Raw genomic sequence first — 24,855 nt, 5'->3', positions numbered from 1 at the left:
CAGGCTCTACAACAGGGAAGCTTTTTATAGCTACATACATTCCACAGCCGTTAGATTTATTATTTTCACAAATATTGCCAAGACTTTCTTCCAAAGTATGATTCTGAACGGTTGCAATATGCTATGATTATAATAGGTTATGCCTTTTCTGTTAGCAGCCACAGTATCTCAGTTCCCTATACAGGAACAAGACTGCACAGATGGTTGGAATTCCGTTGCTTTACGAACCCCTATTTTCTTGCTATTTGCTGAAATGTCAAGCAGAATAATTAGACTTTCCAAGGTTCTTCCTTTGGCTTTTGTCGTTCATGCATAATTTATTGTGACATCTGCTTGAAAGTTGCCTCTGCAGCGTTGAAGCACTTTTCACTTTGCCGACAGACGGATAAACGACGCCACTCTTTCTCTTCTGCTGGTTTTGTCTTCATCCTGTGACTATATATGTGCAAAGCCCAGGAGCCAATAGAAACTTCACCTATCTAATGAACAGAGTAACCTAGAAATACTCTTATTATTTGGTGATGAAAATTGATGGACTCTGGTGCTACACATGCCCTGAATATGCTCTCCCTAAGAAAAAGGACATTATACATGCATTACAGACACTGACTGAACAGAATCGAAACTGATTGAAAATACACCAGTGCAGGTGCTGCTTCCTAAATGTGTACCCTTCACAGTATGTCTTCAGCAAAACACTCCCAGTCACAGAGCTGTCCTAATTGCTCATCTGGACTTGTCTGATTTTTGCGAAAGACAAACACAGGTCTGGAAATCCATTTAACCAGGGCTAAATATACTATCGCCTATACAACAATACCTGCACATCCTGAACGAAAGGGAAAGTGTGCTGTTTTTCACACCCTTTGTTTGAACAAACTAAAACCAACTTCAGAACCTTCACAGACACAGCCTTGCAAAATCCAGATGAGGATAGCTGAGTTAATTACAGCACTGAGTCCATCTTGATATCATAGCTGTATGCAGGCATAGCCTCAGGAGTCTTTGTTCTTGTGATACGTGGATGTCCTCAGGGTGCCATCATTGTGGTTAATCCTTTATAACTCACATGCTCCAAACAGCAGATGTTTTCGTGTGTGATGTCTTCACTTGCACAACTAATGAGGATGTAAATAGAGAATGATTTGCTGTCCCCTATATCCATCATAGACTATGATAGAAACCTTAGGAGTAACAGTGGCCGACATAATGGTGTTTGGGTCAAATTGTCATTGATAAATGACGTTGGTATATTCTGCTTTAGGCCAAAACAGTGCTCCACCTAGAAACAGCAGGGAAACATTGTACAATGAGATGAGGGAGCTATGGGAACTTGTAGGACATGCTCTTGCCTGGAGAAATATCAGCACCATCCTTGTTCACCCCCACTAATGTCAAACCAAGGTTGACACTCTTGTATATGTAGAATGAAATGTTACCTAATTCTTTCTTAATATCCCTTCAGTACAACAAGCTAGAACTGTGTGTTATGGTGAAAGGTCAGTTGGTGCTGTATCCCTGTATTGGCCCTGTCAGTATTTGTTGTTGGTTTGGGAGAAGATGTCCATGACTGGGGTAGAGGGGGTGTGTGTGTGAATAAGGTGTAGAGATCCACCTGCCCAAAAGGAAGTATCTAACATGTTATCCGGATATACTTGAATGTTTGTGTTGTGTGAGGCACAATTTTGCAGTTGTGTTATGGACATGCTGTATTGAAGTACTGAAATGACCTTAATCAAGCAAATCATATCATGTATTGATTTGCTATATTGGAATCCAAGTCTTCATTTCCAAACAACCTCGAATTTGCATTGAAATGCTTGGTGTTATTGGAGATGTAATCCTTCCTTAAGCTCTAGCACAGCACCATAGTGCGATCCGCTGTTTTAATAAACACAAGCTACTGGGGGGAGATTGACATTATCACCAGCCACAACAATGCAATTTAGTTCTCATTCCCCTGTAAAGACAGAAGGAATTAAATTAAATAAGCCAGCGTGCATATTTAAAGTAGCTATCCCTGTGATTTACTCTCCCAGAAGGCTTCCTTTGGCCACCAACTGTGGTGGTTATTACCATTGTCTTCTCCCATCGTTCCACTATTAGTAATAGTCCCTAATCTGAAATGACTTTGTGGCTCCCTGTTACCCACCAAGTGAGTTTAATTAATTCAACCAGCAAGTCTTTATGAAAATTGGAAGGGGAAAACATATATACAATGAGAATCAAACAGACTTAAAACAATTCTTGAAATTTGTCAAATTGCTCTTTGGTGGATATTGGCAACCACAAGATTGAATTCACACAGGCTTTAATTAATAATAAGTGCCTGAAGCTGTCAATTCCAATTCTTTCTCTTTCAGGTTAGTTATCTGTGTGTAACATGTGTTGTGCTGAAGTTCATCACTATTGTTTAACTGTCTTTTCAAATTGCATCCACCACAAGGCATAAAATTGCTCAAACTTTCTAATCAGTGAGATGTGTAAAGGCTGATTTAAACAAGCCCATCTGTTTTGGAATTCATTCAGCGTAATTTTCATAGCTTGACGGATTACAATTGTGTTTTGTGGGATACTTCAGGAAATGAACAGGAGGTTAGCTACCACTTCATTGTACAGTTGAATACAGGTATGTAGGTTAGTTTTCAAATGTGGATGGGACAATGTAATATATAATGAAACCCACACCCCTGGTTGAACAACTGCTTCAAGGTTGTATCAACTTAGCATGGGAAATGTATTTAGCTTGAATTGTAGCATTGTGTTCTACAACAACATTCCCATAACCCTGTTTTTTTCCAGAACAGGGCAAGTGAAGTCAGAATACAGCATTGTATGCAGTATAATAGACCATTGTATGCAGCATTGTATACAGATGTCATTGATTTTCCAAGTCTATTATTGTTCATTGAAATATGTTATATTGTGTATACTGTGTTCTCAACCGTTCATATGGAACACCTGTTGTTATTCAAATGAATACAAAGATAACATAAATGACCTCTTTGAAATGCATGGATCTATGATATCTCCCCAATCGCACTACTGGAGAAAAGTTACACCGATTCAGTTATACATATGCATGGGGCCCCCGGTTCAGCTTGGCTTATCGTGCTCAGCCTGGCCCATGGATCAACTCATAGTGTATGCAGAGGCAGCAAAGATGCTCCTCCTGCTAAGCTCTGTACGGGCTCCCTCGGGCTTCATTGTGGAGCAGCTCGACCTGAATACTCCCATCTCCTCTCGGTTTCCTCCTCTTTGTTTTTGCAAATGGCAGGCGAGAGAGATAAGGTACCGTTGAGACATGAGACCCATGGCTCAGGCTGAGTCTCGGTCTTATCCCAGGGGCCACTGGGATCCATCTCCCAGGATTACTGATCATTCCACTACTTTACTGATTTACTTTAAGCACATTACTGATTGCTGATTCTCCAGTTACTGGATATCTGGAGCGTGCAGAGTTTCTCTTCTTCGCTATGGCTGTAGCTTGTTGTCGCAGCACATCGGGAAACATGGCTGGTCTTTGATGTGCCCCTCTACCTATGATTAGAGGACTTGGTTGGCAAGACTCTGTAGATTAGCCTATTGGAGGCTTTCTTGTGTGATGCAACTATCTGAAAGGCTGTGATTTGCCAATTTTTTTGCTAAATGGCATTTGACAGCTGGTCATGATGTTACATCTCTTTGTTGTTGGGATGAAAATGGCAAATCATGTCCTTTGTTCTGCCTATCGCTTCTTTGTTGAAGAGTAGTGGGTTAAGCCAACGATCATGCAAATATTTATACTGCTTTGGAGAAACGTCAAATGTTAAGCATCATGCATACTTTTTCAGTCTGGCTTTGTCTGGTTTGGGGACCTGGAGAGATGAATGTGTCATTCTCCTGCATCAAGATGGTTGCCGATTAAAAATACAGTGTGTACTGCATTGCAGACAAGCACCTTACCTTGCGGAATAACATGCCTCTCTCTGTAAGCTTGCAGGCCCAGAACACTCAGGCTCAGATGATCAATTTGATTCAGCCCTGTGTTGCCAGCATGCGTCTTAATCCTTTAGACTGAGACGTCTCAATTCCCTCTTGTCTCCCATAACGGGAACACCAGTGCAATCCCTTGTTTTTCATGCTCACAGCCTATGTCTATACCACAATCATTGTATCGATATTAGAATCTTAGCAAAGATGCACTGGTCACAGCTGAATGAGATAGATACAGGAAATGGCACCTTCTGTTCCCTGTCAGATGGCAATTGATATGAACTTTGAAAGTGGGCAGGAAAAAAAGAAGGTGTCCTTTGTTGCTTTCCTGAGTGAAAACGCTTTCTAGTCTTATAAACTGGCAGGCCCTGGATTGGCTGCTGTTGTGTTGAGTTCCCGTTTTGAAACGGTTGATGCGTTTCTAAGTGGACAGATCTACAGTGGGACACTATCGTTTGTGTCTTTGCCTCCCATCACACCCCCACACACACATCCCCCCACCTCATCTCATCATCTACTCCATTTCAGAAAACGGCAGGACACCTGCACAGGCAAGCATAACGGGGCATTACCTCAACCGTTTAGAACTCTGTGTGTTGAACCAGGGTGCTGTAATAACATGGCAAAGTCGAAATGCACTCCTGCTACAGAGAAACTGAGAAATTGCCTCAAACAGCTACTGCTCTTTACTAACCTCTGACTTTTGAGTAGACAGGGATAGTAAAGTGCCTTCTCTGCTTCATGAAAGCAAAACCCATCTCTGTCTGAATGACGAAAGACATTTTCCCTTAGAAAGGCACTCCACTAGGGAAGAGTGATAGGGAGGGATGTTTTTTGTGGCCCCCAGTACCCAAAATTGTAGGTGAGTAGTGTCACATAAGCCTTTTTTTCATACCCAGTGTATTTAGAATCACAGGTACATCCATCCATCTGTTTGAAATATTGAGAGAGAAGTTGAATGAAGGATTCTGCCTGATATAACAACAGCAACAAATGTTAAACTCTCCCAAGCAATGGAAAGGATTCTTTTGAACATGACACCATGGAAATAACTGCTCTGCAATCTTCTAGCAAACTGTAAGAACAGATATTTGACAAGCAGACATTGAGCATTCGTCTGACTAGTTGGCACTGCATGGTTGGATTTCAAATATTGTTCACCAACACATCTATTAGTTAATGAAACAGTTGGTTGTGTATGTGTGTTTCTGTGTCCATTAAGCCCTTCCTTGGTCCCAACCCAGACAAATTACCGGAATAGATGAGCCACAGTGACAGTAAATTTGGACTATATTTGCTTGAAAGTTCACTGCAGAATGGAAAAGCAGACTTGTGCTGTGCCATTCTATCTCTGTGGGAAGATTTTTCAGCCAGCCTGTAGAGAGGTTCTGCTGTAGCAGCACTTACCATAAACACCCAGAGCTTGTAAACATATTTTCTACATTCAGACACATTTTTTATATTGCTCTTCTGTCTTTTGTAAGTAATTACACAGCTAGTTAATTGATTTACTAACAAATTTCATTCAGTTGCTTATTGCTGTTTGCAGGCCACTAGAATATGAAATGGACTTGACCCACATGGCTTTACGTCATATGGTATTAAGAAGTGTCATTGCTTAATTTCATGATGTATTGTATATAGCCAATCAGAAAATTGCTTATTTTCATTGTTATTTGACTCTGTGGTTTGCTATTTTAAGAGGATTTTATCATCCATTGACAATTTTCTTACACACCAAGAATGTACACTGGACTGTAGACTGTACAGAAGCAAATTAGGGGTAGTGTGTGTGTGTGTGTGTGTGTGTGTATGTATTTAAAGGGAAGGGCAGGTAGCAGGGGTATTTCTGTCACTAACAGATGCGGCCCAGCCAGGGTGAGATAGACGTTAACTCAGAGGAGCTCAGTCAGGCTTGCGGCCAAACACTGTCAGGCTAATACCGCCAAACGGTCCTGCAGGAGCACACACAGCATCTGGATAGTCAAGCTCCATTAGCCGACGAGCTCTGTTTTACACTGGCTATGTTACAGCCCTGACAAATGGCAGGAGAGGTGCTGTCCGTGATATGAATCCCATAACTCAGGGGACCTCCATCGTGAAAATCATACCCCCACTGCTCCTCTCCCCAGACTGTTTCCCCCCCCTCCCTCACTTCACAGCCTCCTGTCAGGACTTGCTGTAAGCTGTGGAAAAGCTTTGGAATACTGGGCGGGTAGCATTAGCTTTCAACCTTGCTGAAGGGTGAAGGGCTAGGCTAAATGCAGCAGTCTGGTGTCCTTGATGTCAAACTGCTGTTGGGGGAGATAAGGTTCTGACCCAAGCTTGTAGAATAGTCTCATGCTTTTGCTTGAAACTGAAGGCAGAAAGCAAGGTCACATATGGAACCTGATGCCTGGATAATGGTGTGAAAGAAAATGTGAATGTTATACTCTATGACATACAGAACAGTGAATTCCAATGCGGCGGTTGGAGTAGCCTGTAATGTAATGTTGTCGATGGTTGATGGTTTGTGGCCATGTTGAGCTCTCATTTTAAACATGGATTTCTATCACCGAACTCAATTTAAATGTCATGGTTATTTCTGGTGTGCTAAATTCCAGTACACCATCTTAAATGGCATTTATTGTACCTTAGCGCCGCTGCAGTCTTTGAAATGCCATCCACAGATGTTATTAAAGTCCTCATATTGAGTGTCACTCTCTCTTCACTTGTTTAGGCCCATGAGTGCTGTCTTTTTTATAGGTTACATTTCCCACTCTACAGAAGAAGAAAAACAACCACAACATGGCGTTTTTGAAACCAACACTGATATTATTCCTCACAGATTTTGGACTAGGTACATTTATTAACACAGCAAAAAAATATATTTACCCCAGAGGAACAGGTTATGAGATGAAACCTCAGGTCCCACTGCACCCCTTTGATAAATACTTATGTCAGACTTTATAGCTTCCCATTGCCTTTTTGGCTCTCCTTGTGTGGGCTGTAAATTGTTTGTAGTGATATATATTATACCCAGTTGCTGCACTGCTAACTAGACAGGTATGTGTTTCTGAGAATTATGTTTATTTACTACTCTGAATAACTGGACTAGACTATGGGGGCTGTATTTCTTCCTAACATATCAGGCTTCTAAGCAAACAAATATTGAGAGCCAATGCCGGGCAGGGATATGTACTGTAAATGACCTTGGACTGAATCCAGAGCAGTGAAATGAAAGCACAGCTTGACTTAAGGATGTATTTAATTAGACCAATATCTGTCTGTGCCGTGAGCCCCTGCAGTACTCTTGAATAAATGTGCCTTTTAGCGTCTGTCAAACCTTAAGGACACCCGAATGAGTTGGTTGGTGCATGGACTTTGATGAGTCAAGGCAGTTTATTTTGTTTTCAAGGCCATTGTCTTGGTTTATGACATTTCCCCAGCTATTCAGATAGCAGGTGGATGGTGTGAGGATGGACGCTTGTAAACACAGCAAGAGAATGAGGCTCGCTGATTGGGACCCCTGCCAACTCACAGAAGTGGCAGCTCATCATCCTTTGTTAATAGGCCCCCATAATCCACTGTGAATGTCTTGTACAACCCTTGGAGGGGAGGTAGAATAAGGACTCTATTTGCAATAATTTCACATTAGGAGCTGACAGTTAAATTGGTGCAGTAACTGTTATAAACCAGACAATTGTTTGCGTCCCTGAATGGAATTGGAATGAATGTTTTATTGGCGTGTTTTTTCTCTAACAATTACCTTTTCTCTCTCTTTTTGTCCCTCTCTCTCTCTTTCTATTTCGATATCTTTCCTGTCTTCCTCCTCACTGCTCTCCACTGTCACAGGAAGTGGAGGTTAGTAACTGTTTCTAAATCAGTCCTGTGCCTGTTTTGCTTTTCATATGATGTCTCTCTTAAAAAGCACCACTGTCAAAGTCCCTTCATGCTGTAGATGTTACTGTCCCTTCAAATTAACAGTTATAGATTAAACATGCAAAAAACTGCTCTAATCTAACCAAATCTTACAATGATCGCTTATGAATTGTATGTTTTGAATTATACTTTTTTGTCTGTATTTCACTTGAAAGCTCAGTTTATTTGGCTCTTTAGAAGGCCAAAGCAAATGTTTTTGACTGATCTTTAGTCCTCAGAAGGCCTCACGCAGAGTTTATAAGTCACCCACTCTGTCCTGATACTGAGAAAAAAAGAGACCAAATTGATACTGCTAAGAATTTGGCTTTTTATCATAATTAGGGTAAACAATCAACACCACCAGCAATATAACTCTTCAGCTGAAGTTGGTCTGTAAATATGACTTCTGCACCAATGAGAAATCTGAGACATTTGGGCAAATCTTTTGGGCACTTTTGGGCATTTGGGCTTGGCTTTTCTTCTCTGCCTTTTAAAGATGATGACTGCTGCTGTCTCAGTTGGATGGCTCTGAAAGAACATCTGATTGAAGCTCTCTGGTGAAAGAGGCAAATTACAAGGCCGATGTTAAATGTTTGCCTTCTTTACACTTGTTCTGTTCTTCTCTTTTTCTTTTCTGTTCAACATGCCAACATGGCATTTGACCTTCATGTATTGCTAATCCAACTGTTAGTTCACTGACACCCTTCTGATTTATCTTCAGGATGATTACATCAGGAATTTGGAGGAGAACCCAGGCTCAGATGAAAGTAAGTTGAAAAATGTTCCCTTTTAGAATGTATTTTTTTATGGCTGTGAACATCAGCACAGGGTCTCGAATACAGTTGGAATGGCTGTGAGTATTTAGTGGCCCATTCCTCTTACTGGTGTCAAAAGTGCTCCCCATGGATATTTACATTTACATTTTACATTTAGTCATTTAGCAGACGCTCTTATCCAGAGCGACTTACAGTAAGTACAGGGACATTCCCCCGAGGCAAGTAGGGTGAAGTGCCTTGCCTAAGGACACAACGTCAGTTTGCATGACCGGGAATCGAACTGGCAACCTTCGGATTACTAGCCCGATTCCCTAACCACTCAGCCATCCGACTCCCCACATATTTCAATATTCATGTTACCACATTTAAATAGAACCACCTTCCTCAATTGTTCCTGACCCAAATATGTCCTCCGGTTCAGGTACAACAATGCAATGTAATCCTAATGAAGTGGCACTGAAGCAAGTCTTTTGTCAAAAAACACATTTCGGAAATTGCTTGCTCGCCCTTCGTTTCACACAGAGGGGTGACATCACGCAGTGTCTTTGACCGTTGACCATGGATGCCAGACTGCAGCTTGATAGACCTGTGTTGTGATTCTAGCTGGAGTGGGAGCTTTCAGACTGAAATCCATTAGTGGCTGTCTTAGGATGGAGAGCTTATATAATTGCCTGAGCTCCTGCGGAGGCTCAGCAAAGTCCCATAAGGCTCCATTTAACACCACAGGCTCTGCTCCTGAGAAGAAAACACCAATCATCTCACATCTCAACTGCACAAGGAGGATTTGGGAGAGTGTTTGGAACCCTCCTTGCACAGGGTCTGCCACCAAAGCCCATTCAATATTTCGTTAATTGTGCTGGTGTGTGCTTTTTTTGTACAACAAATTGAATGAGTTGAGAGGATGAATGTGCGGAGCATTAAGCCATATCCTCTGATCCCCCAAATATTGGTCTGACGTGAAACAGACCAATTTACAGAATCAGTATTTCTGTTGAGAGGTGTGTGTGGGACGTGGTGTGCATCCTCACAACACTCCTGCAACCTCACATCAGAGACAGACGAAAGCCTTGGCCTCAAAGGAGCGAGATGAGAAAAATCAGATCTCCTCAATATGATCCTAGTCATCTGTTTTTACAACATGGGGAATAGGTAATGTCAGAACCGCAAAATGAATCCACTTTGTGTATCTGTAGGCAATGTTCATTTGAATAACATTGATCCTCCTCTAGCCCACATCCCCCATTGGGAGCAATCCTGCAGTCCTAATTGATCGGGACCCTCTTCATCACAAAATGTAAGAAGACAGCAAAAGTCTGGTATGGCTGAAAACCGCTACCCTTGGAGTTTTGCAAAAGACCATTCAACATCAGAGAACGCCACACAAGTGGGCTGATTTAGATGTCAGCACTGCCACATAGCCTGAAGTGGGTTTGAGGGTCATTGTGTCTTGGAAATTACAAACTGCTCGTAGAACTCATGCATAAGGCGAGCTTGTCATATTTGACCCTGAAGCCATGTTTTTGAGCAAGAAATGTTCCAGCTCCCCTTGATTTGAGACAAGTAGGCCTAATTGCACAAAGCGCATTTATGTGCTTAGCCTTTGTGAAGTCACATTCAATTGCAAATAAACGCTGTCTATGATTTTAATCAAGTTGGATGCAGCCAGACCCTTTACAGTTATCTATTAAGTTCAGCTGTCTATAAAGAAATATGCCATTGTCAAGCGTGTCAAGGATTTATCTTTCTAAATCCAAATTTAGCTTTAATGGAGTGCTTTAACTTGCTGAAAGGTACTTACATTTATTGATTGAATGTTGGGCCCCTAATTATGTTATATAACAAGGAATATCCCTCTGATATGACAGTAATTGTGTGACCAGTTCACTTTATGCTTGTCAAATGATGCATTCATTGTCCAAGGCTTTTAGAATTTCTGTCAGAGAGAAAATTATTGTAAAAGAACTGGATCGGTTTAGTCTGTTGCCTGTTCCCTTAAGAGCAATTAAGCTCTAGCCTGGCCAATTCCGCAAAATCACTTCAACTAATGTTCCCTGTGATAAACGGAAATATTCAAAAAGTTCGATTTGTGCAGGATCGTTTTTTGTCTTTTTTATTTGGGTTTGTCTTAGATAGACATTTAGTAATAGATATCAAACACATTTCTGAATAATAGTTTTTACAATCTTGTGATTAATGCACAGTAAGACTAATCTTCAAGAGGTTGTGTGGAAGCACAGTGTTGTCCCACTAACGTCAGTGACATAATGACCAACAGGATTTTAAACCATATCCCGGTCTCTGAATTATTAAAAGACTTCAGTGTGCCTGAATCAGACAGATCAGAGGCGTGGATGTTCAGCTGCCCTTTCAACACAGGTTAAATCTGTTTGGCTTACATTTTTTCCCTGTCTTTAAGCAGGATTTGGGCGTATTTGGAATATGAAGGACTAATTTCCGTTTTTAAGCCCCTGCACTGTTCTAAATTGCGGTTAGCAAGAGATTGTAGGAGGTAGACTGTGGGGCCAATACATACAAGAGAGCGTGAGTGAGCTGCAAATCACTGTCCAGAAAACTACTATCAACACTCTATGCTGTGTTTCTATGGAAACATAGACTTGCCTAGATAAGCTCTAAGCTGTAGGAAAATCTTCGAGAGGAACAAGGGGAAAATTGAAAATCCTGCTCGTTGAATCCGCAGTGCCACAGCCAATTTTGACTACAAGGAAAAAGCTATTTGAGTGGAGGATGTAGCTCAGTGGTTAGATTGTTTTACTGCAGATTATGAAGTCGTAGGTTCAAATCCCCTGTGCTGCATTGGATAAAAGCATCTGCTAAATCAATACATAAAAAATAAATACAATGATATGTTCAATCATTGATCTGCCACAAAAATATAATTGTGCAATTCCTGAAATTACCTGTGTATATTGTCCGTGTTGCACAATAGACAATTGTTTGTGAAGAGGGGGCAATTGGAAACAGCTACAAGCCTAAACAGAGAAGTAGAGTCACATACATAATCCTTTTGGCTACACCTTTAAATACATCCCCTCCTGCTGCAAGAGTTTTTGGTTTCGCTTGTGCATCAACTGTCCGGCCACCACCCAGGGTCTAAATGGGCCATGTGTTTGCTACAAAACAGCTGGCTACAACCGACTCGGGATCTGACAGCTCAGATATCCCTCACTAACCTGCACATCACCGTCACTCACTCCCTAAGTGCAGGGCCGGCCCTAGCACATTTGGCGCTCTAGGCGAGCTTCACTCGTGGCGCCCATGCACCCCCTGCACAGGGGGGTGCAAAGTGAACTTTTCTGGGGGGTATCATGATTACAGAAAGGGATAGTCAGGTGGTTGAGCAGTTAGAGAATCGGGCTAGTAATCACAAGGTTGCCAGTTCGATTCCCAGCCATGCCAAATGACGTTGTGTCCTTGGGCAAGGCACTTCACCCTACTTGCCTCGGGGAGAATGTCCCTGTACTTACTGTAAGTCGCTCTGGATAAGAGCGTCTGCTAAATGACTAAATGTAAATTTTTTATATTGATACCATTTTTGAGACTGCTGAACGATCCGAGTGTTAATCAGGCACGGAGCAAGTTATAAACATTAGAAGCTTTGCCCAGTGGTTGCCGGGACTTTGCAGAGCCCCCCCCACGCAAAGTCGCAGCTCGAGGCCCTTCCCCTAAATCCACTCAAAATGTATCTCCATCCTATCTTATACATTGCTGTCTACCTTTAAATATAGCCTATATTCACTAATGTGAGAGAGAAATAAAAAAGTTTAAAAATAAAAAAGCACAACAGCAGCCTATCTGTGTGGCGTCCTGCGGAAACCCGTCGGATGTCGCGGCCGCTCATTGTTGGCTGTAAGCCATAAAAGATCGAAAATCGTTTTCTGTCAAAATTGAGATTTTTGATGTTTTCTATAGTTAACACCCTAAACTTCATTGTAATGTACAAAAAGTATAACATTAATTATGAAAAACAGTTAATTTCAACGGTTTTTAGACATGTCAGCTAGCAAGATTTCCAAGCCATTTCAAATCAAAAGCTCAGTTTGCCTGCTCTTTTGAGTGCTGCAGCAGCCCTAAACAACTGATCAATGAAGTCAGGGTGTTAAAGATCCTGTAAAGTGGAATTAAAAACGAGTTTCAAGTTCACCACACCACAGAATAATGTGTTATTAACTACCCATCCAAATTCAAATGAAAAAAAACACCAACAAGTATGTTTACATTTACATTTAGCAGACGCTCTTATCCAGAGCGACTTACAGTAAGTACAGGGACATTCCCCGTGACGTGCACCTCCTGAATTTTATAACTATCCGTCGTGAGCGACGGAGAGCTACGGAGACCCCCTTGGCTGTGATTGGTCAGTATTAAGAATCGCTTGCGTCAGGGGTGGGGGGCGGGGTTGCCGGGATAAACAGGACGAACAGAATCCTTTGACCGCCATTGCTGTAAGTTTTCACAATTCATATTTCAGCTAAACAGTACATGTAAATCAGCATCTGAATTAAAATGTGACGAGAAATGGGCAGTGTAGTTGCTGAAAATGTGCGTATTTTATTGATGAAACGGCTAATTTGTAAATTTGGTCCGACTTCTCGATAACCTAGGTAAATAAACACTCCACGACGATTTACAAAAAAACGTTGCGCCACCTACTCTTCTGGCGGTGAATTGTTTTCAGCACCCACAGCCTACGGAGAACCATAAACGCAGTCTATCCGTCCGTATCCGTGCGTATCCGTGCGCCCGCCCATCAGTAAACGGAGACGCAGAAGCATATTGCGGCCTTTAATCCACAACGTGTATGTGTGTACGTGGATCCTGATTGGTGTCGCCGCCGCAGCCACAACGCATTGATTGGAGGGTCACAGACAATACAGCGCAGATGAAATGATTCAGAGTACAGCGTTTATATATTAAACAATATGACATTTAGTCTTTGATGTTTTAAAATTACACAAAATTTATTTCGGATTATTCCAACGGCAGAATACGAGGCGCAGGGAATTTAGATGTGCGTAAACGCACATAAACGCTATTTAGAGGTGGATAAACGCAATTTCTGCAATTTAGAGGTGGATAAACGCTATTTCCGAATTTCGGGAGGTGAGTAAACGGCGTTTACGTGCGTTTACCCCCTACTACATCCCTGGACCCAACCAACTCTATTTGGGAGGGGAGAAATCCCTCACATGGTACAACCCATGCATAGGCTGAGGTGTCAGAATGCGGAACGTGTGTAGCCTACTTTAAGAGAAGATATATGCCAAATGTAAAAATAAAAAAAATCCTTGACCGGCCCAAGTGAAGCGGCCCACCGGCCCAAAAGTGAAGTGGCACACTGGAAACTCTCCCGACTCTCCTGATTACCCACCCCGGCCCTGGTTGGAGATATAGAAGGGGGCGCAACAAAAAAAACTGGCCAGCTTCTTTTTTTTGTTTTTTTGCTGGGCGCATTTTTTTTGCGCCCCCCTCTGAGGGGCGCCCTAGGGCCTAGGCGACCGCCTATACCACCTGGAGGAAAGACCGCCCCTGCCTAAGTGCAGGGTTTCCCGCAGCACTTTTCAGTTAAGGCGGCCACCTAAGCAACACACACCTGCCTCCTTAACTACGTTGTTTTTTTGTTTTTTTTATAACGATATCCGCCGTGTTACTCAGTCCTGTTTTCTCTCTTCCATTCCAAAACACCAGTCTCCCTTCTCTGCAGAACGCATTAGTCTATCACACAAACTATCCTATATAAATACTACAGTCTCATGTGTTTTGTGCCTTGTAAGTTGTCTGGTATTTGAAAACTAGATATGAAGCTACATATTAATCAGTAGTACTGGCATGTTTAAAAAGTATTTGTCAGATATTCAAAGATAAGGGAGCAGATTGGTGGAGATTGTAAAGATTGGTGGGGAAATCCAGGGTGAAAGCTGCTGATGTGTTGTTTACACACTGTAGAATCACATCCAACAATCTGCCTATGCTCAGGAGACAAAAGACAACAGTTGCAAACTGTGTTCTTTTCATTCAGCTCTAAATAAAAGCAACAACAAAAAAGACCACGTTCAGATAGCACCACTCAGGAAATGCACATTGTTCTGTTGACTAATACCCTTTGAGCATTTGCGTCTCACTGCTGTGCCTCTCTGTCTGTCTCGCCAGCCGTGGACACCACCAAGGACCCCTGTCAGAAGGTGAAATGCAGCCGCCACAAGGTCTGCGTCGCCCAGGGTTACCAGAGGGCCATGTGTGTCAATCGCAAGAAACTGGAGCAGAGGTGGGTGTAATCTGTCAGGCAGGGTGACAAAGCTATTCCAGGTAGTTCCCCCAGATTTAACAGAATGTCTCCCTTGGGGACTGATGTATCCATCCCCCTGTTGTTGGACTGTGGATAGGCTGTCCCACGGTGTGTTGTTGACAGCCAGCGTCTGTCAGCCAGTCCTGTGAGCAGCTTTTCAGAGCGCTATTGATTAGACCCCTGTCACCGTGCCAGAGAAAATACAGAGTGAGGGGTGATGTCATTCCAACTAGAGCACTCACAACTGCATCGCCATGATTAATTCAAAGCCAAAACCATCAATACCTTTGAATATGAATAAGGACCTCAAAAACGTATATAGCCTCAACCTGTTGACACTGTTGCAGTAGATGTACCTCCATCTTAATTTATTGGTCAAATTAATATAATAAAAACAGCAGAAGGTGGGCTGAAATAGATTTAGATCTAGCTTTTTTGCTAAACCTTTTTAGGGACACCCCCAGCGTCATGGTTGACCCGTGAGAAGCTAGAACTTAACGAGATTATTCAATGTAATATTTTATACAAATGGGATGCAAAGTCGATCAGAAATCCTCAAAACCCCCAAAAAACCTTTCATCGCCCACTCGGTTCAAATTTGGTCCACCAAAACCTCCTTGTGGGGAAATAGGCTTATTCCTATCTTATACCAGTATAGAAACTTTGAGTCTTGATCTGGAAAAGGTATCACTTGCTTGGAGCATTGATATATGGATGGAACTTTTATGTCCTTCAAGAAATTAAAACAGAAATATCTACTACCCGACAATACCTACAATTAAGAGATTTCAGGGATAATGGACAATTCCTGAACAGTCACCCATTGAAGTTATTTTTCATGACAACCAACCAATGGTTAAAACTACCTCTAAGGTTTATGATGCCCTGTTACCTTTTGTGTCAGTCCGTGAACAGGAAAGACCTAGGCTTAAATGGGAGGTATAGGTATAGAGGTATAACGTTTGGCAACCTTTTATCAATTACATGACGAATCTCCCATCTCAAATGATTGAATGATCATCGTCTAGTTTCTCTATTCTCTCCACACCACCTTAGTCTGGTAAATAACATCCTAATGTGATGAAAGCTGTCTTATCTCTCAACATTCTGTAATTATAATCAATACTTTTTACTTTTAAATTTATTATTATTTCATTCATTTATAATGTAATTTATGTCCAATAGTGTTGATTTCTGTAAAGAAAATATATATATGTGCCTGTATAATGTAATGTACAATTTGAAAATTAAATATATATACGTATATATTTTAAAAAGCCTAAACCAAAGCACAAAATGTATCATGTACTTGATGAGCAAGGTTGGGCAGCTAGCAGACTGTAGAAAATCTCTATATACAATTCAACATCATATTTTACCCTTTGTCAGTTCTAGTTCGTAGTTCTATGCATTGCCCTGTTACCTGTTCATTACTTATAGTATCATCCATCCGAGTAAAAAAAGGGGGATTTTAATACAGAAGGGACACTACGATCTCATCGTCAGGAATCTCAGCTTCTACATTATTAGCAATTTTTCTGGCTTTTGAAAAAAGGGTAAAAATGTAATGGAGTGAAACATCCCTACCACAGGCATCAATGTTCAGCGGCAGGCATTTAATAAAGCTATTTCAATAAAGACCTTCATCTCCGCAGACGAGGGAGACACCAGTGTGAAATAATGTACCGTGAGGAAGAATTAAGTGGCCCAAACCCAACCTAGATTGATTGTGTAGCGGACACAGCAAGCCATGCTAACATGTGAGCAAAATCCACTATTAGAGAAAGAGGATGTGCTCACATACACAAATCATTCACGGATAGAAAAACCAATCAGTAGAAGAATTTAGAATCATTGTGTGAGAGAATAGTCCAGTATTGGAATTTTGCCACTGTTCCCTGGGGTTGTGGAGCAGGGGGCAAAGTGGATGGTGCTTAGAGTGGTAGGTAACCCCCCTATCCCCACTCCACTATCTCTCTTATGGGAGCTCTCTTAACTTATAGCAGATACTTCTTAACACTTGACTAACCCTAACCCTACTAACCCTAACCCTGTTGTTGGTGGCGTGAGGGGGGCCAGTGCCCCTGTGACAACAAGCTTGGATCCCCTTGCGGCCCTCCTAAATGTAGAGTTTGAGTAATTATGAACATGGTATTTTGCCTGTTAATTCCTCCAATGCAGTGAAGAAAACATACGTTTCCACGGTTTATGTATGACAACAATAATGTTTAATGTAACTGGCCCCTCTATCAGCACAACTGGCCCAAACTTTGCCCCCCCCCCCCGCCCGATTGAAATGGCCAAGAACGTCCCCTGCATCCACCACCAGGTAAGATGTTGAAAAGTGGCAATTGTTTTATTTTGTTTTGTTTTTGCCGGCAGGATCAGACAACCAGGATTGAAAACCAGTGAGACAAGCTGCAAGCCATGCTCCGGGGCCGCCTCCTCACCTGTGTGCGGCTCTGACGGACACAACTACGCCTCGGAGGTAAAGAGAACAAAGAAACACCTACACATCGACTGTTCCGTGTGATCTATCGCCCACAGAACCTACGTTGATCTCACACCTGTATATGAGTGTATTCAGTGTTTTAGAGCGCCATCACGTCGTAGCACACATTTTTGCCACCGTCGTCAGGATCGAATTCAGCCATGTGCTCGATCCTGCCAGGTGAGTGGGTGTGTGGGATCGGCAGGGCAGTCAGGTTCACGGGGCTCGCAGGAAAACCCTCACACTGTAAATGCAGTTTGCAGTTCCGTGATTAATGGCTATGGTTGCTTTTAACAGCGCAGCAGTGCACGGGCCAGGCCTATGCTTCTTTATTGATTTATGTATGGTTTTTAATCTTGACCTTGCATGAGGAGATGGTGGTGGTGGGGAGGGGGACGACGACTGCTCACACCAGCCTCCCTCTAAGCACTGTGTCTCATCTGAATGAGCAATCTCTTTTTCCGCGGTCACCTCCATACATATTTTATCTGCATCCATCCCTGGTCAGTTTCTCTTTCTTTCTTTCTCTGTTACTGCTGGTGGAATTACATGATTACTGTCATAAAAGGCTGGATGTGTTTGCGCCAGTGCAAGTGTGTGTGTTTGAGAGTCATTTTACAGCCTGATTAGTTCGGTCCACTTGTTTCTAATTAATCCATGTGGCAGTGTAGAATGTTCTTGCCAAACTGCAGCGTGATCATCCTCCCCCCTTCTTCCTTTCTCCTCTTTCTCTACGTCTTTCCCTCTCTTTTGCCCCCCCCCCTCTTTTTCTCTTTCTCGCCCTCTCTCAATGACAGTGTAAGCTGGAGCAGCAAGCCTGTCTCACAGGCAAGGAGCTGAGTGTGAAGTGCGCTGGCCTTTGCCCCTGTGCGATTCCCATCACGGAGACAAACGACAAACACGGCAAGTGCCCACCTCTACACTTCACATACAAATGTTCTCACTGCATGGCCGTCTGCTATCGTTACCTGTCACCATATATGTAGTTTTTTCTCTGTGTCTCAAGGTCCAGAGAAAAATATATTTGTCAGCTAACACAGTGTTCTGGCAGCGGTGGCCATGTTTGGGTAGACTGCGAGGATAGCAAAGAGTCCTCTTTGCTTTGCAAAACTCCTGTCCTCATGACATCCACCATTTGGAATCAATACAAGGCTTTTTCAGTGATTGTGGTTAGCTTTGGTATGATTGGAAAGTCTCCCTAGGTGATTAAAACATTCTTTCAATCAGGAAGTAATTAATTATTTAGAGTGTAGGCCAGCATATATCTCTGTATACTAACGTCATTGATTGCCAAAATACCTAGGGATCCAACTGTTCCAATGCTGCTCCCACATTTTCTACTTATTTCACAAATGATTATCGTCTGTTTCAATGTTTGATGTCTATCAAACATTGAAACCAACAATCTATTGGAAAACAGCAAGTTGTTGATTATAGCGGCATACAGTATGGTCGCTTTGGTTACCGGTTACCGATCATGTCATGTTAATCATATTCCATGAAATGTTATGAAACATTAGGAAGAACATGAGCAATGGACAGGGATTATGCTATGTATTGTACGTGTCAGAGGAGGCTATTAGAAATGTCCTGAGTTCTTGCCGAGGGGAAGGTTAGTCAATGTGGGCATGGAGTCTGTGCCAGTGATGCCAACACAGGGCTTCCCTTCCCCCCTCCCCTCAGAGAGCTGCACTGGGCAGGACCTGGCGGACTTGGGTGACCGCCTGCGAGACTGGTTCCAGCTTCTCCATGGCAACGCCAAGAAGAACAACTCAGGCAAACCCGGAGCTGGCACACCATCAGGTGAGGAACAGAGTACCCCCCCCCCCCCCCCCACACACACACACACACACACACACTTCAAGCTTGGGTAGTTCAATTGTGTGCTTCATGAATTCCCTGGAAGAATAGGATAACACACATTTCACAGTCTTGTCTTCATTGTTTGACTGTTCATTTGAACTCTACAATCTAAACTACTTGTAAATGTACTGATTAAATCCCATTTTCTTGCCTTAGTGCTGGACAAAAGTCTGGTGGCCAGCTGTAAGGACTCTATAGGCTGGATGTTCTCCAAGCTGGACACCAACAATGACCTGTACCTGGACCAGGCTGAGCTTGCTGCCATCAACCTGGACAAGTATGAGGTGTGCATCCGGCCCTTCTTCAACTCCTGCGACACTTACAAGGACGGAAAGGTGTCCACCGCTGAGTGGTGTCTCTGTTTCTGGAGGGAAAGTGAGTGGCTGCATCCCTTGTTGAACCCGTTGTGATAGATATTAGTAGCGCGCTACATAAATGAAGGTTAGCATTGCCACACTCTCGTCAATCCGGCAGGACAAGACTCTGTAGCCCCTATCTACAGCTGATGCGGGAATTCCAGGATTTATCTTCTGTCAATGCCTCCTCAGGTCTCGCTTAGCTAGTAGAGCGTAAACAAGATTGCATCTACTTCTTCTCTGCTAGATTAGCTTCTAATGGCGATTCTAAATATGAGCTAGGGTGATTGATCACTTTGTAGCCCATTGAAGACATCCCTAGAGAACATTGGCTCCCTCATTAATTATTCAGTAATGAGGAATAATCTTTCTGCTCTACTTGGTATGCTTCTAACTGAACTAAAGAGGGATTTTGAGAATCACATCAATCAAGCATATTATCAGAGTAGAAAATCCACTTTCTTTGGGTGTTCTATCTAATCAGCAGTTGTAGCTGATCAATAAGCATCACTGGGTGTTGTTGTTGTTTTCTGCCATTTTGTGAATTGACTTCGACAACAACATTGGAAACTACCCCAACTGACAGAACACCAACTGGACCTGTGCGCCTTTCTGAGAGCCGTACACTTAGGTGGTCATGTAGGCAGAAGACTAGGGAGGTCCAGGCCTGGTTACTTCCTGATCACCAAGGCAGTTCATTTTCAGCTCAAGGCATCATCACGGCATCCATAATGCTCTTTCGCTGAGTGCTTGATCGATCAGGCAGAATGAAATACAAGATTTGTAAAACAAGTCGATGTTCGCAAAATAAGTAATTACTGAGGACATTGATCGAAAAATTACGTTTGGCAAGGGACAGTCCGAACTATTGTCTGGCATCACTTCTCTGTGTTTTCTCCTCCAGAGCCACCTTGCTTGGCAGAACTGGAGAGGATCCAAGTACAAGAGGTGGCCAAAAAGAAGCCTGGTAAATAAAACACATCCCAAACATTTAGTTGCATGAATGAGGAACCTATTATAGCGGATACAGCATTGTTAACCCTCGTGCTGCCTTCGGGTCACATGACCCAAAGGTTCATAACGAACCATCGTTGTGTTTACCCAATTTTACCCAATACAAAAACAAATAAAAATAATTTTCTTTTAACCATTCCAATGTGGGGGGTCAGAGACAGCCCGACAGTTAAAAGAAAATGCTTCACTTTGTTTTTGTATGAGGTAAATTTGTCGCAATACGACGGTGGGTCACAATGACCCGAAGATAACACAAGGGTTAAGCATTTAATATGGTCCCTTTTTCGTTGCTGGTCTGAGTACAATATTTGTATGTTATGTTTGTCTATATGTATGTGTGTGTGTGCGTGTGTGCGCGCACGAGCAAGCCTGTATTCGTGTGTAAACGCATTAGTACAGCAATATCTCTGCAGCTATTTTTCTCGGCTCAGCCTTGCGTGGGCACCGTGGCGTGTGTCTGGGCTGTACTTGTGTAACCAGGTGCCTGGTGCATCAGTGAAGCTGGAGGAGGCTCATTAAGCAGATCACAAGCACGCGGATGGGATTAGGGCCTGCTCGGACTGGGGGATTAGAGGTGCCACGGTGACTATGGGGGGTGGAGGCGTCAACAACAGAAAGTGAACATTCGCTTCCTGCGAGCTTCGGCCTCCTGCAGGCAACAATCTAGGAGGGTAGGAGACAGACCCCAAAGAGGATGAGATGAAGAAAAAAACAGGCTGATAAATGTGTGCCACTCTAGTGTACGAAGCAGTGCCATCCTGCTGGGCCTCACTTGCCCACTCTCAGTCTCTCCGCTCTGTTTTCCAGTGTTCATAACATCCCATCGCACGGAGCTCAGAGTTTAAGTGGCAGTAGAGTTTGACAAGGGGTCCGAAGGGGACGACTGGAAAAGCAGAGTTCTGTCACTGGGCTGTCAAACGTTTTTTTATGTGACAGTCTCAAAGCATTGGAAGAAAATAAACGAGAGAATACATGAATAAATCCTCTCCTTGTATGGTTTTATAAACTGGAACATAGCCACTGTTGTATTCTACAACATCCCCGGCTCATAGTGTGCAAAAGGGTTCTCTGGCATTCTCATTTATGATGCACTTATCTACAGAATCTGAGTGAGGCTGCAAGGCCTGCAGAGGGAATACATTTTTAACAACACGGTGGTGGTGTGTGGCATCGGTGTGTCTGTGTTTTCAGGGATGTACATCCCAAGCTGTGATGAAGATGGCTACTACAGGAAGGTGCAGTGTGAGCAAAGCCGAGGAGAGTGCTGGTGTGTCGACCAGCATGGTGTAGAAATTATGGGCTCGCGAATCCATGGCAACCCTGATTGTGGTAAGAGCTTGGAGCAATTGTGAACAATGCACCAGAAATGCACTGAATATACACAAGCGATATGATATATTGACATCCATTTAATGTATACCATGGGAAGCTAAGGTCTGGGGCAAATATCCATAATCTTTTCTAGATGAAGTGGTGGGATACTCTGGAGATTTTGGTAGTGGAGTGGGATGGGAGGATGAAGAGGAGAAAGAGGCAGAGGAGAACGGAGAAGAGGCAGAAGAGGAGGAAGAAGGAGAGACAGATGATGGAGGCTACATTTGGTAAAACTCAAACCCGATGGAGAGTCCAGCTAAATCCACCGTGAGGACTCTCTCCTTCAAAACAAAAGATTCTGGGAGTGGTCTGGGGCATGGCATTCTGTATTGAATCTCTTGGGTTATGGGTGCAGTGGTGAGATGAACAGTTTTTGTCTTAGATGTGTATTGCTTCATTCTATTTTGGTTTTGTGAGCAAGCGAGCTTTATGTTTTGCTGTCCTGAAACCCAGGACTGCCACTGGCAACTGTGCCCTAGGTATACACCATCAGAGATTCTATAAGTCCTTCTACTGTCATCTAAGCATCTGTATAGATTCTTCATTGTGAACAACTGCTTGAATTTTAGATTGCCACCATTCTGCTCAAATGACAAGCTAAATGAATTTTAACTGTTCATTGTGTGGAAAGGAGTGAAAATCTAGTTTTACTGTAAATGTCCTGTGGAAATGATCTTATGGCCTATGAGACAAGATGTTAGCAAAACACCTTTTTTCTAATGTGTACACAATATTGTGCAAAATCGTAATCTCTCTACATGTTTATTTCCTACAGCCACAGATATTTTGAAGGATTTCAACACAATTATGGACATAATGTGTCCAAACCTGTGAGTCAGATAACTATAACGTAGCTACAAATGGTGAGATAACAGAGGTTGCTTCATAAAGATTTGCAAAAACATTTCTTCTAAAAGTTTATGTATTTGTTCAGCTCATGAAAGTCACCAACTTTTTCCATGCTTTTTGATTATTTAAATCAACAGTGTCTAAAGTCTCTTACATTTTTATGAAACTTTGGTTAACTATTACATTAATTTACTTAAACCTTGTAGAATGTACTTCATCATTCAACATTACAAAGAACACCACCGGTCCCTCTGCCATAACTACTGACTTTGGAATTACTCAAAGAATGTGCCACTCAATGTTTAAATCGTCAGTATGCTACTTGAAAATGTATTTTTTGTGTTCATAACAAAAAAAAGTGTATGTTACTTGAAGTTCTGTGTGTATACTTGAAATACCACAGTTTTTTTCTAAGAGTGTGTTACTATTTGTTCTTTAATGTTCATGATAGGGCAGATATTTGGTTGTTTTTAGTATTGCATGTTAGTGACAGGAATGTACTTCTCCTAGGCTGAGCACTTTACTATTAAAGGCAGCGGGGCCAAAAAGGTCTTGTGTTTCTATGTCACTTTACAAGGTTCAGGTTGTTGTTTAAAAAATTTGATCAAATTCAACCAGCCACCCCAGCTTAGTAGGCTACCAAGCAGTTGTAAGTCCATCACTTACAGTAGTTTCCCCTTTGAGTTAATGATAACTCAATTTAGTTTTTAGTCAAAATGCTGTTACGTGACATCATCTGCAGGGCTGGGCACATTGTACTTATGGTTCTGAACAGTTAAACTACCCACCTGCTTCATCAAGATTGTTATTCAGCCATTACACAGTGTGGGATAGCATATAATAGCAATAGAGCTACACCAACACAAACATGTAGCCTATGTTGCTGTTACTGTCTTTCTATTTGTTAGAATCTCTAGAACATGATGCTGTAAACATTTATTTTTGAATTTTAGACTCGATCTTAGACATTTAAGTGGTACTCGGATGCCCCCTAATGTTCAAATATGGAATTAAACCCATAGCAAAGGCAACACACAGCACTTAAAAGTAGTTTTTTCTGCAATTGGTCTCATCTTTCAGAGCATGGGAAAGACTTCAGTAAGATCCATTTTCCAAGAGGACGAATTTGGATGCAACACTACTTGCCTCAACTCCTTCATATTGGATTTCCTCCTTTTTAAACATGCGTCAGGCCGCTGAGCCGATGTCTCTCGTGACAAGTACAAGAAGACGCCACTCTCGGATCTAAATAATGTAAGGTCTCAAAGTGCCATTTGCCGTCTCCGACAGCAACATGGTACTCTGCTTGGAAAAACTTCAAGGGGAGAGAGTTAAACATGCATGGTTTTTTTTGTTACAGCTCAAGCTCTATGTAGAACAGACGTTAGATTGTTCAAAATATGTATTTTATTGAATCACATGATCAATAATCATAAGTACCTCCAGGAATGTACGCAGCTTGTTCAATGACATGAACTGTACAAAGGATACATCTCTATTTTACATCATTTACAATTGACTCAAACATAGGTGGAGCACAAAAGTTGAACACTGGTATAAAAGCTATATTCCTGGAGGTTTAATGATGCAGTTGTACTCTCATATCAATGCAGATAGTCAAAAAGTACTAGCAGGATTTCAAGCTTTGATTTGTTTGATTCATCAGAAACATAATTTAACATTATTTCTATAATAACTTACACAGCATACAGGAATTTTGTCTGTAGGTGACTGCGACCATCCTCACAGTAACTTGAAATATATTTTGATATTAAAGAAAAATACATTACTTAACCCACAAGATTAAATGAGTTTACCATTATACCAGAATGACATTCCGATAAATAACATAGTAGAGAAATATGTAGTCACTGGCACAGTGGTATTCTATGTGACCAAGGTCGCTGACAGTTACTAGGTGTAAACACAATGTCAAAAACATAAGTGCAATAC

General features: G+C 42.2%; 1 protein-coding gene across 1 annotated transcript in view; it reads left to right on the top strand.

Moving 5' to 3' along the window:
• Positions 1 to 23,439, top strand: part of LOC136950702 (testican-2-like) — a 29,244-nt gene extending 5,805 nt beyond the window's left edge. Inside the window, exons 2-10 of the mRNA XM_067245145.1 lie at positions 8,567 to 8,642; positions 14,820 to 14,934; positions 17,338 to 17,443; positions 18,244 to 18,349; positions 19,130 to 19,249; positions 19,466 to 19,684; positions 20,570 to 20,632; positions 21,871 to 22,008; positions 22,145 to 23,439. Of these exons, the coding sequence (XP_067101246.1) occupies positions 8,567 to 8,642; positions 14,820 to 14,934; positions 17,338 to 17,443; positions 18,244 to 18,349; positions 19,130 to 19,249; positions 19,466 to 19,684; positions 20,570 to 20,632; positions 21,871 to 22,008; positions 22,145 to 22,284 (1,083 nt within the window). The 3' untranslated portion in view covers positions 22,285 to 23,439. The remainder of the gene's footprint in view (positions 1 to 8,566; positions 8,643 to 14,819; positions 14,935 to 17,337; positions 17,444 to 18,243; positions 18,350 to 19,129; positions 19,250 to 19,465; positions 19,685 to 20,569; positions 20,633 to 21,870; positions 22,009 to 22,144) is intronic.
• Positions 23,440 to 24,855: the final 1,416 nt, after the last annotated feature.

The sequence above is a fragment of the Osmerus mordax genome, chromosome 10, assembly GCF_038355195.1.
Source record: "Osmerus mordax isolate fOsmMor3 chromosome 10, fOsmMor3.pri, whole genome shotgun sequence".
NCBI lineage: Eukaryota > Metazoa > Chordata > Actinopteri > Osmeriformes > Osmeridae > Osmerus > Osmerus mordax.
The sequence above is the reverse complement of the archived record's forward strand: the minus strand, read 5'-3'. Positions and strand labels throughout refer to the sequence as shown.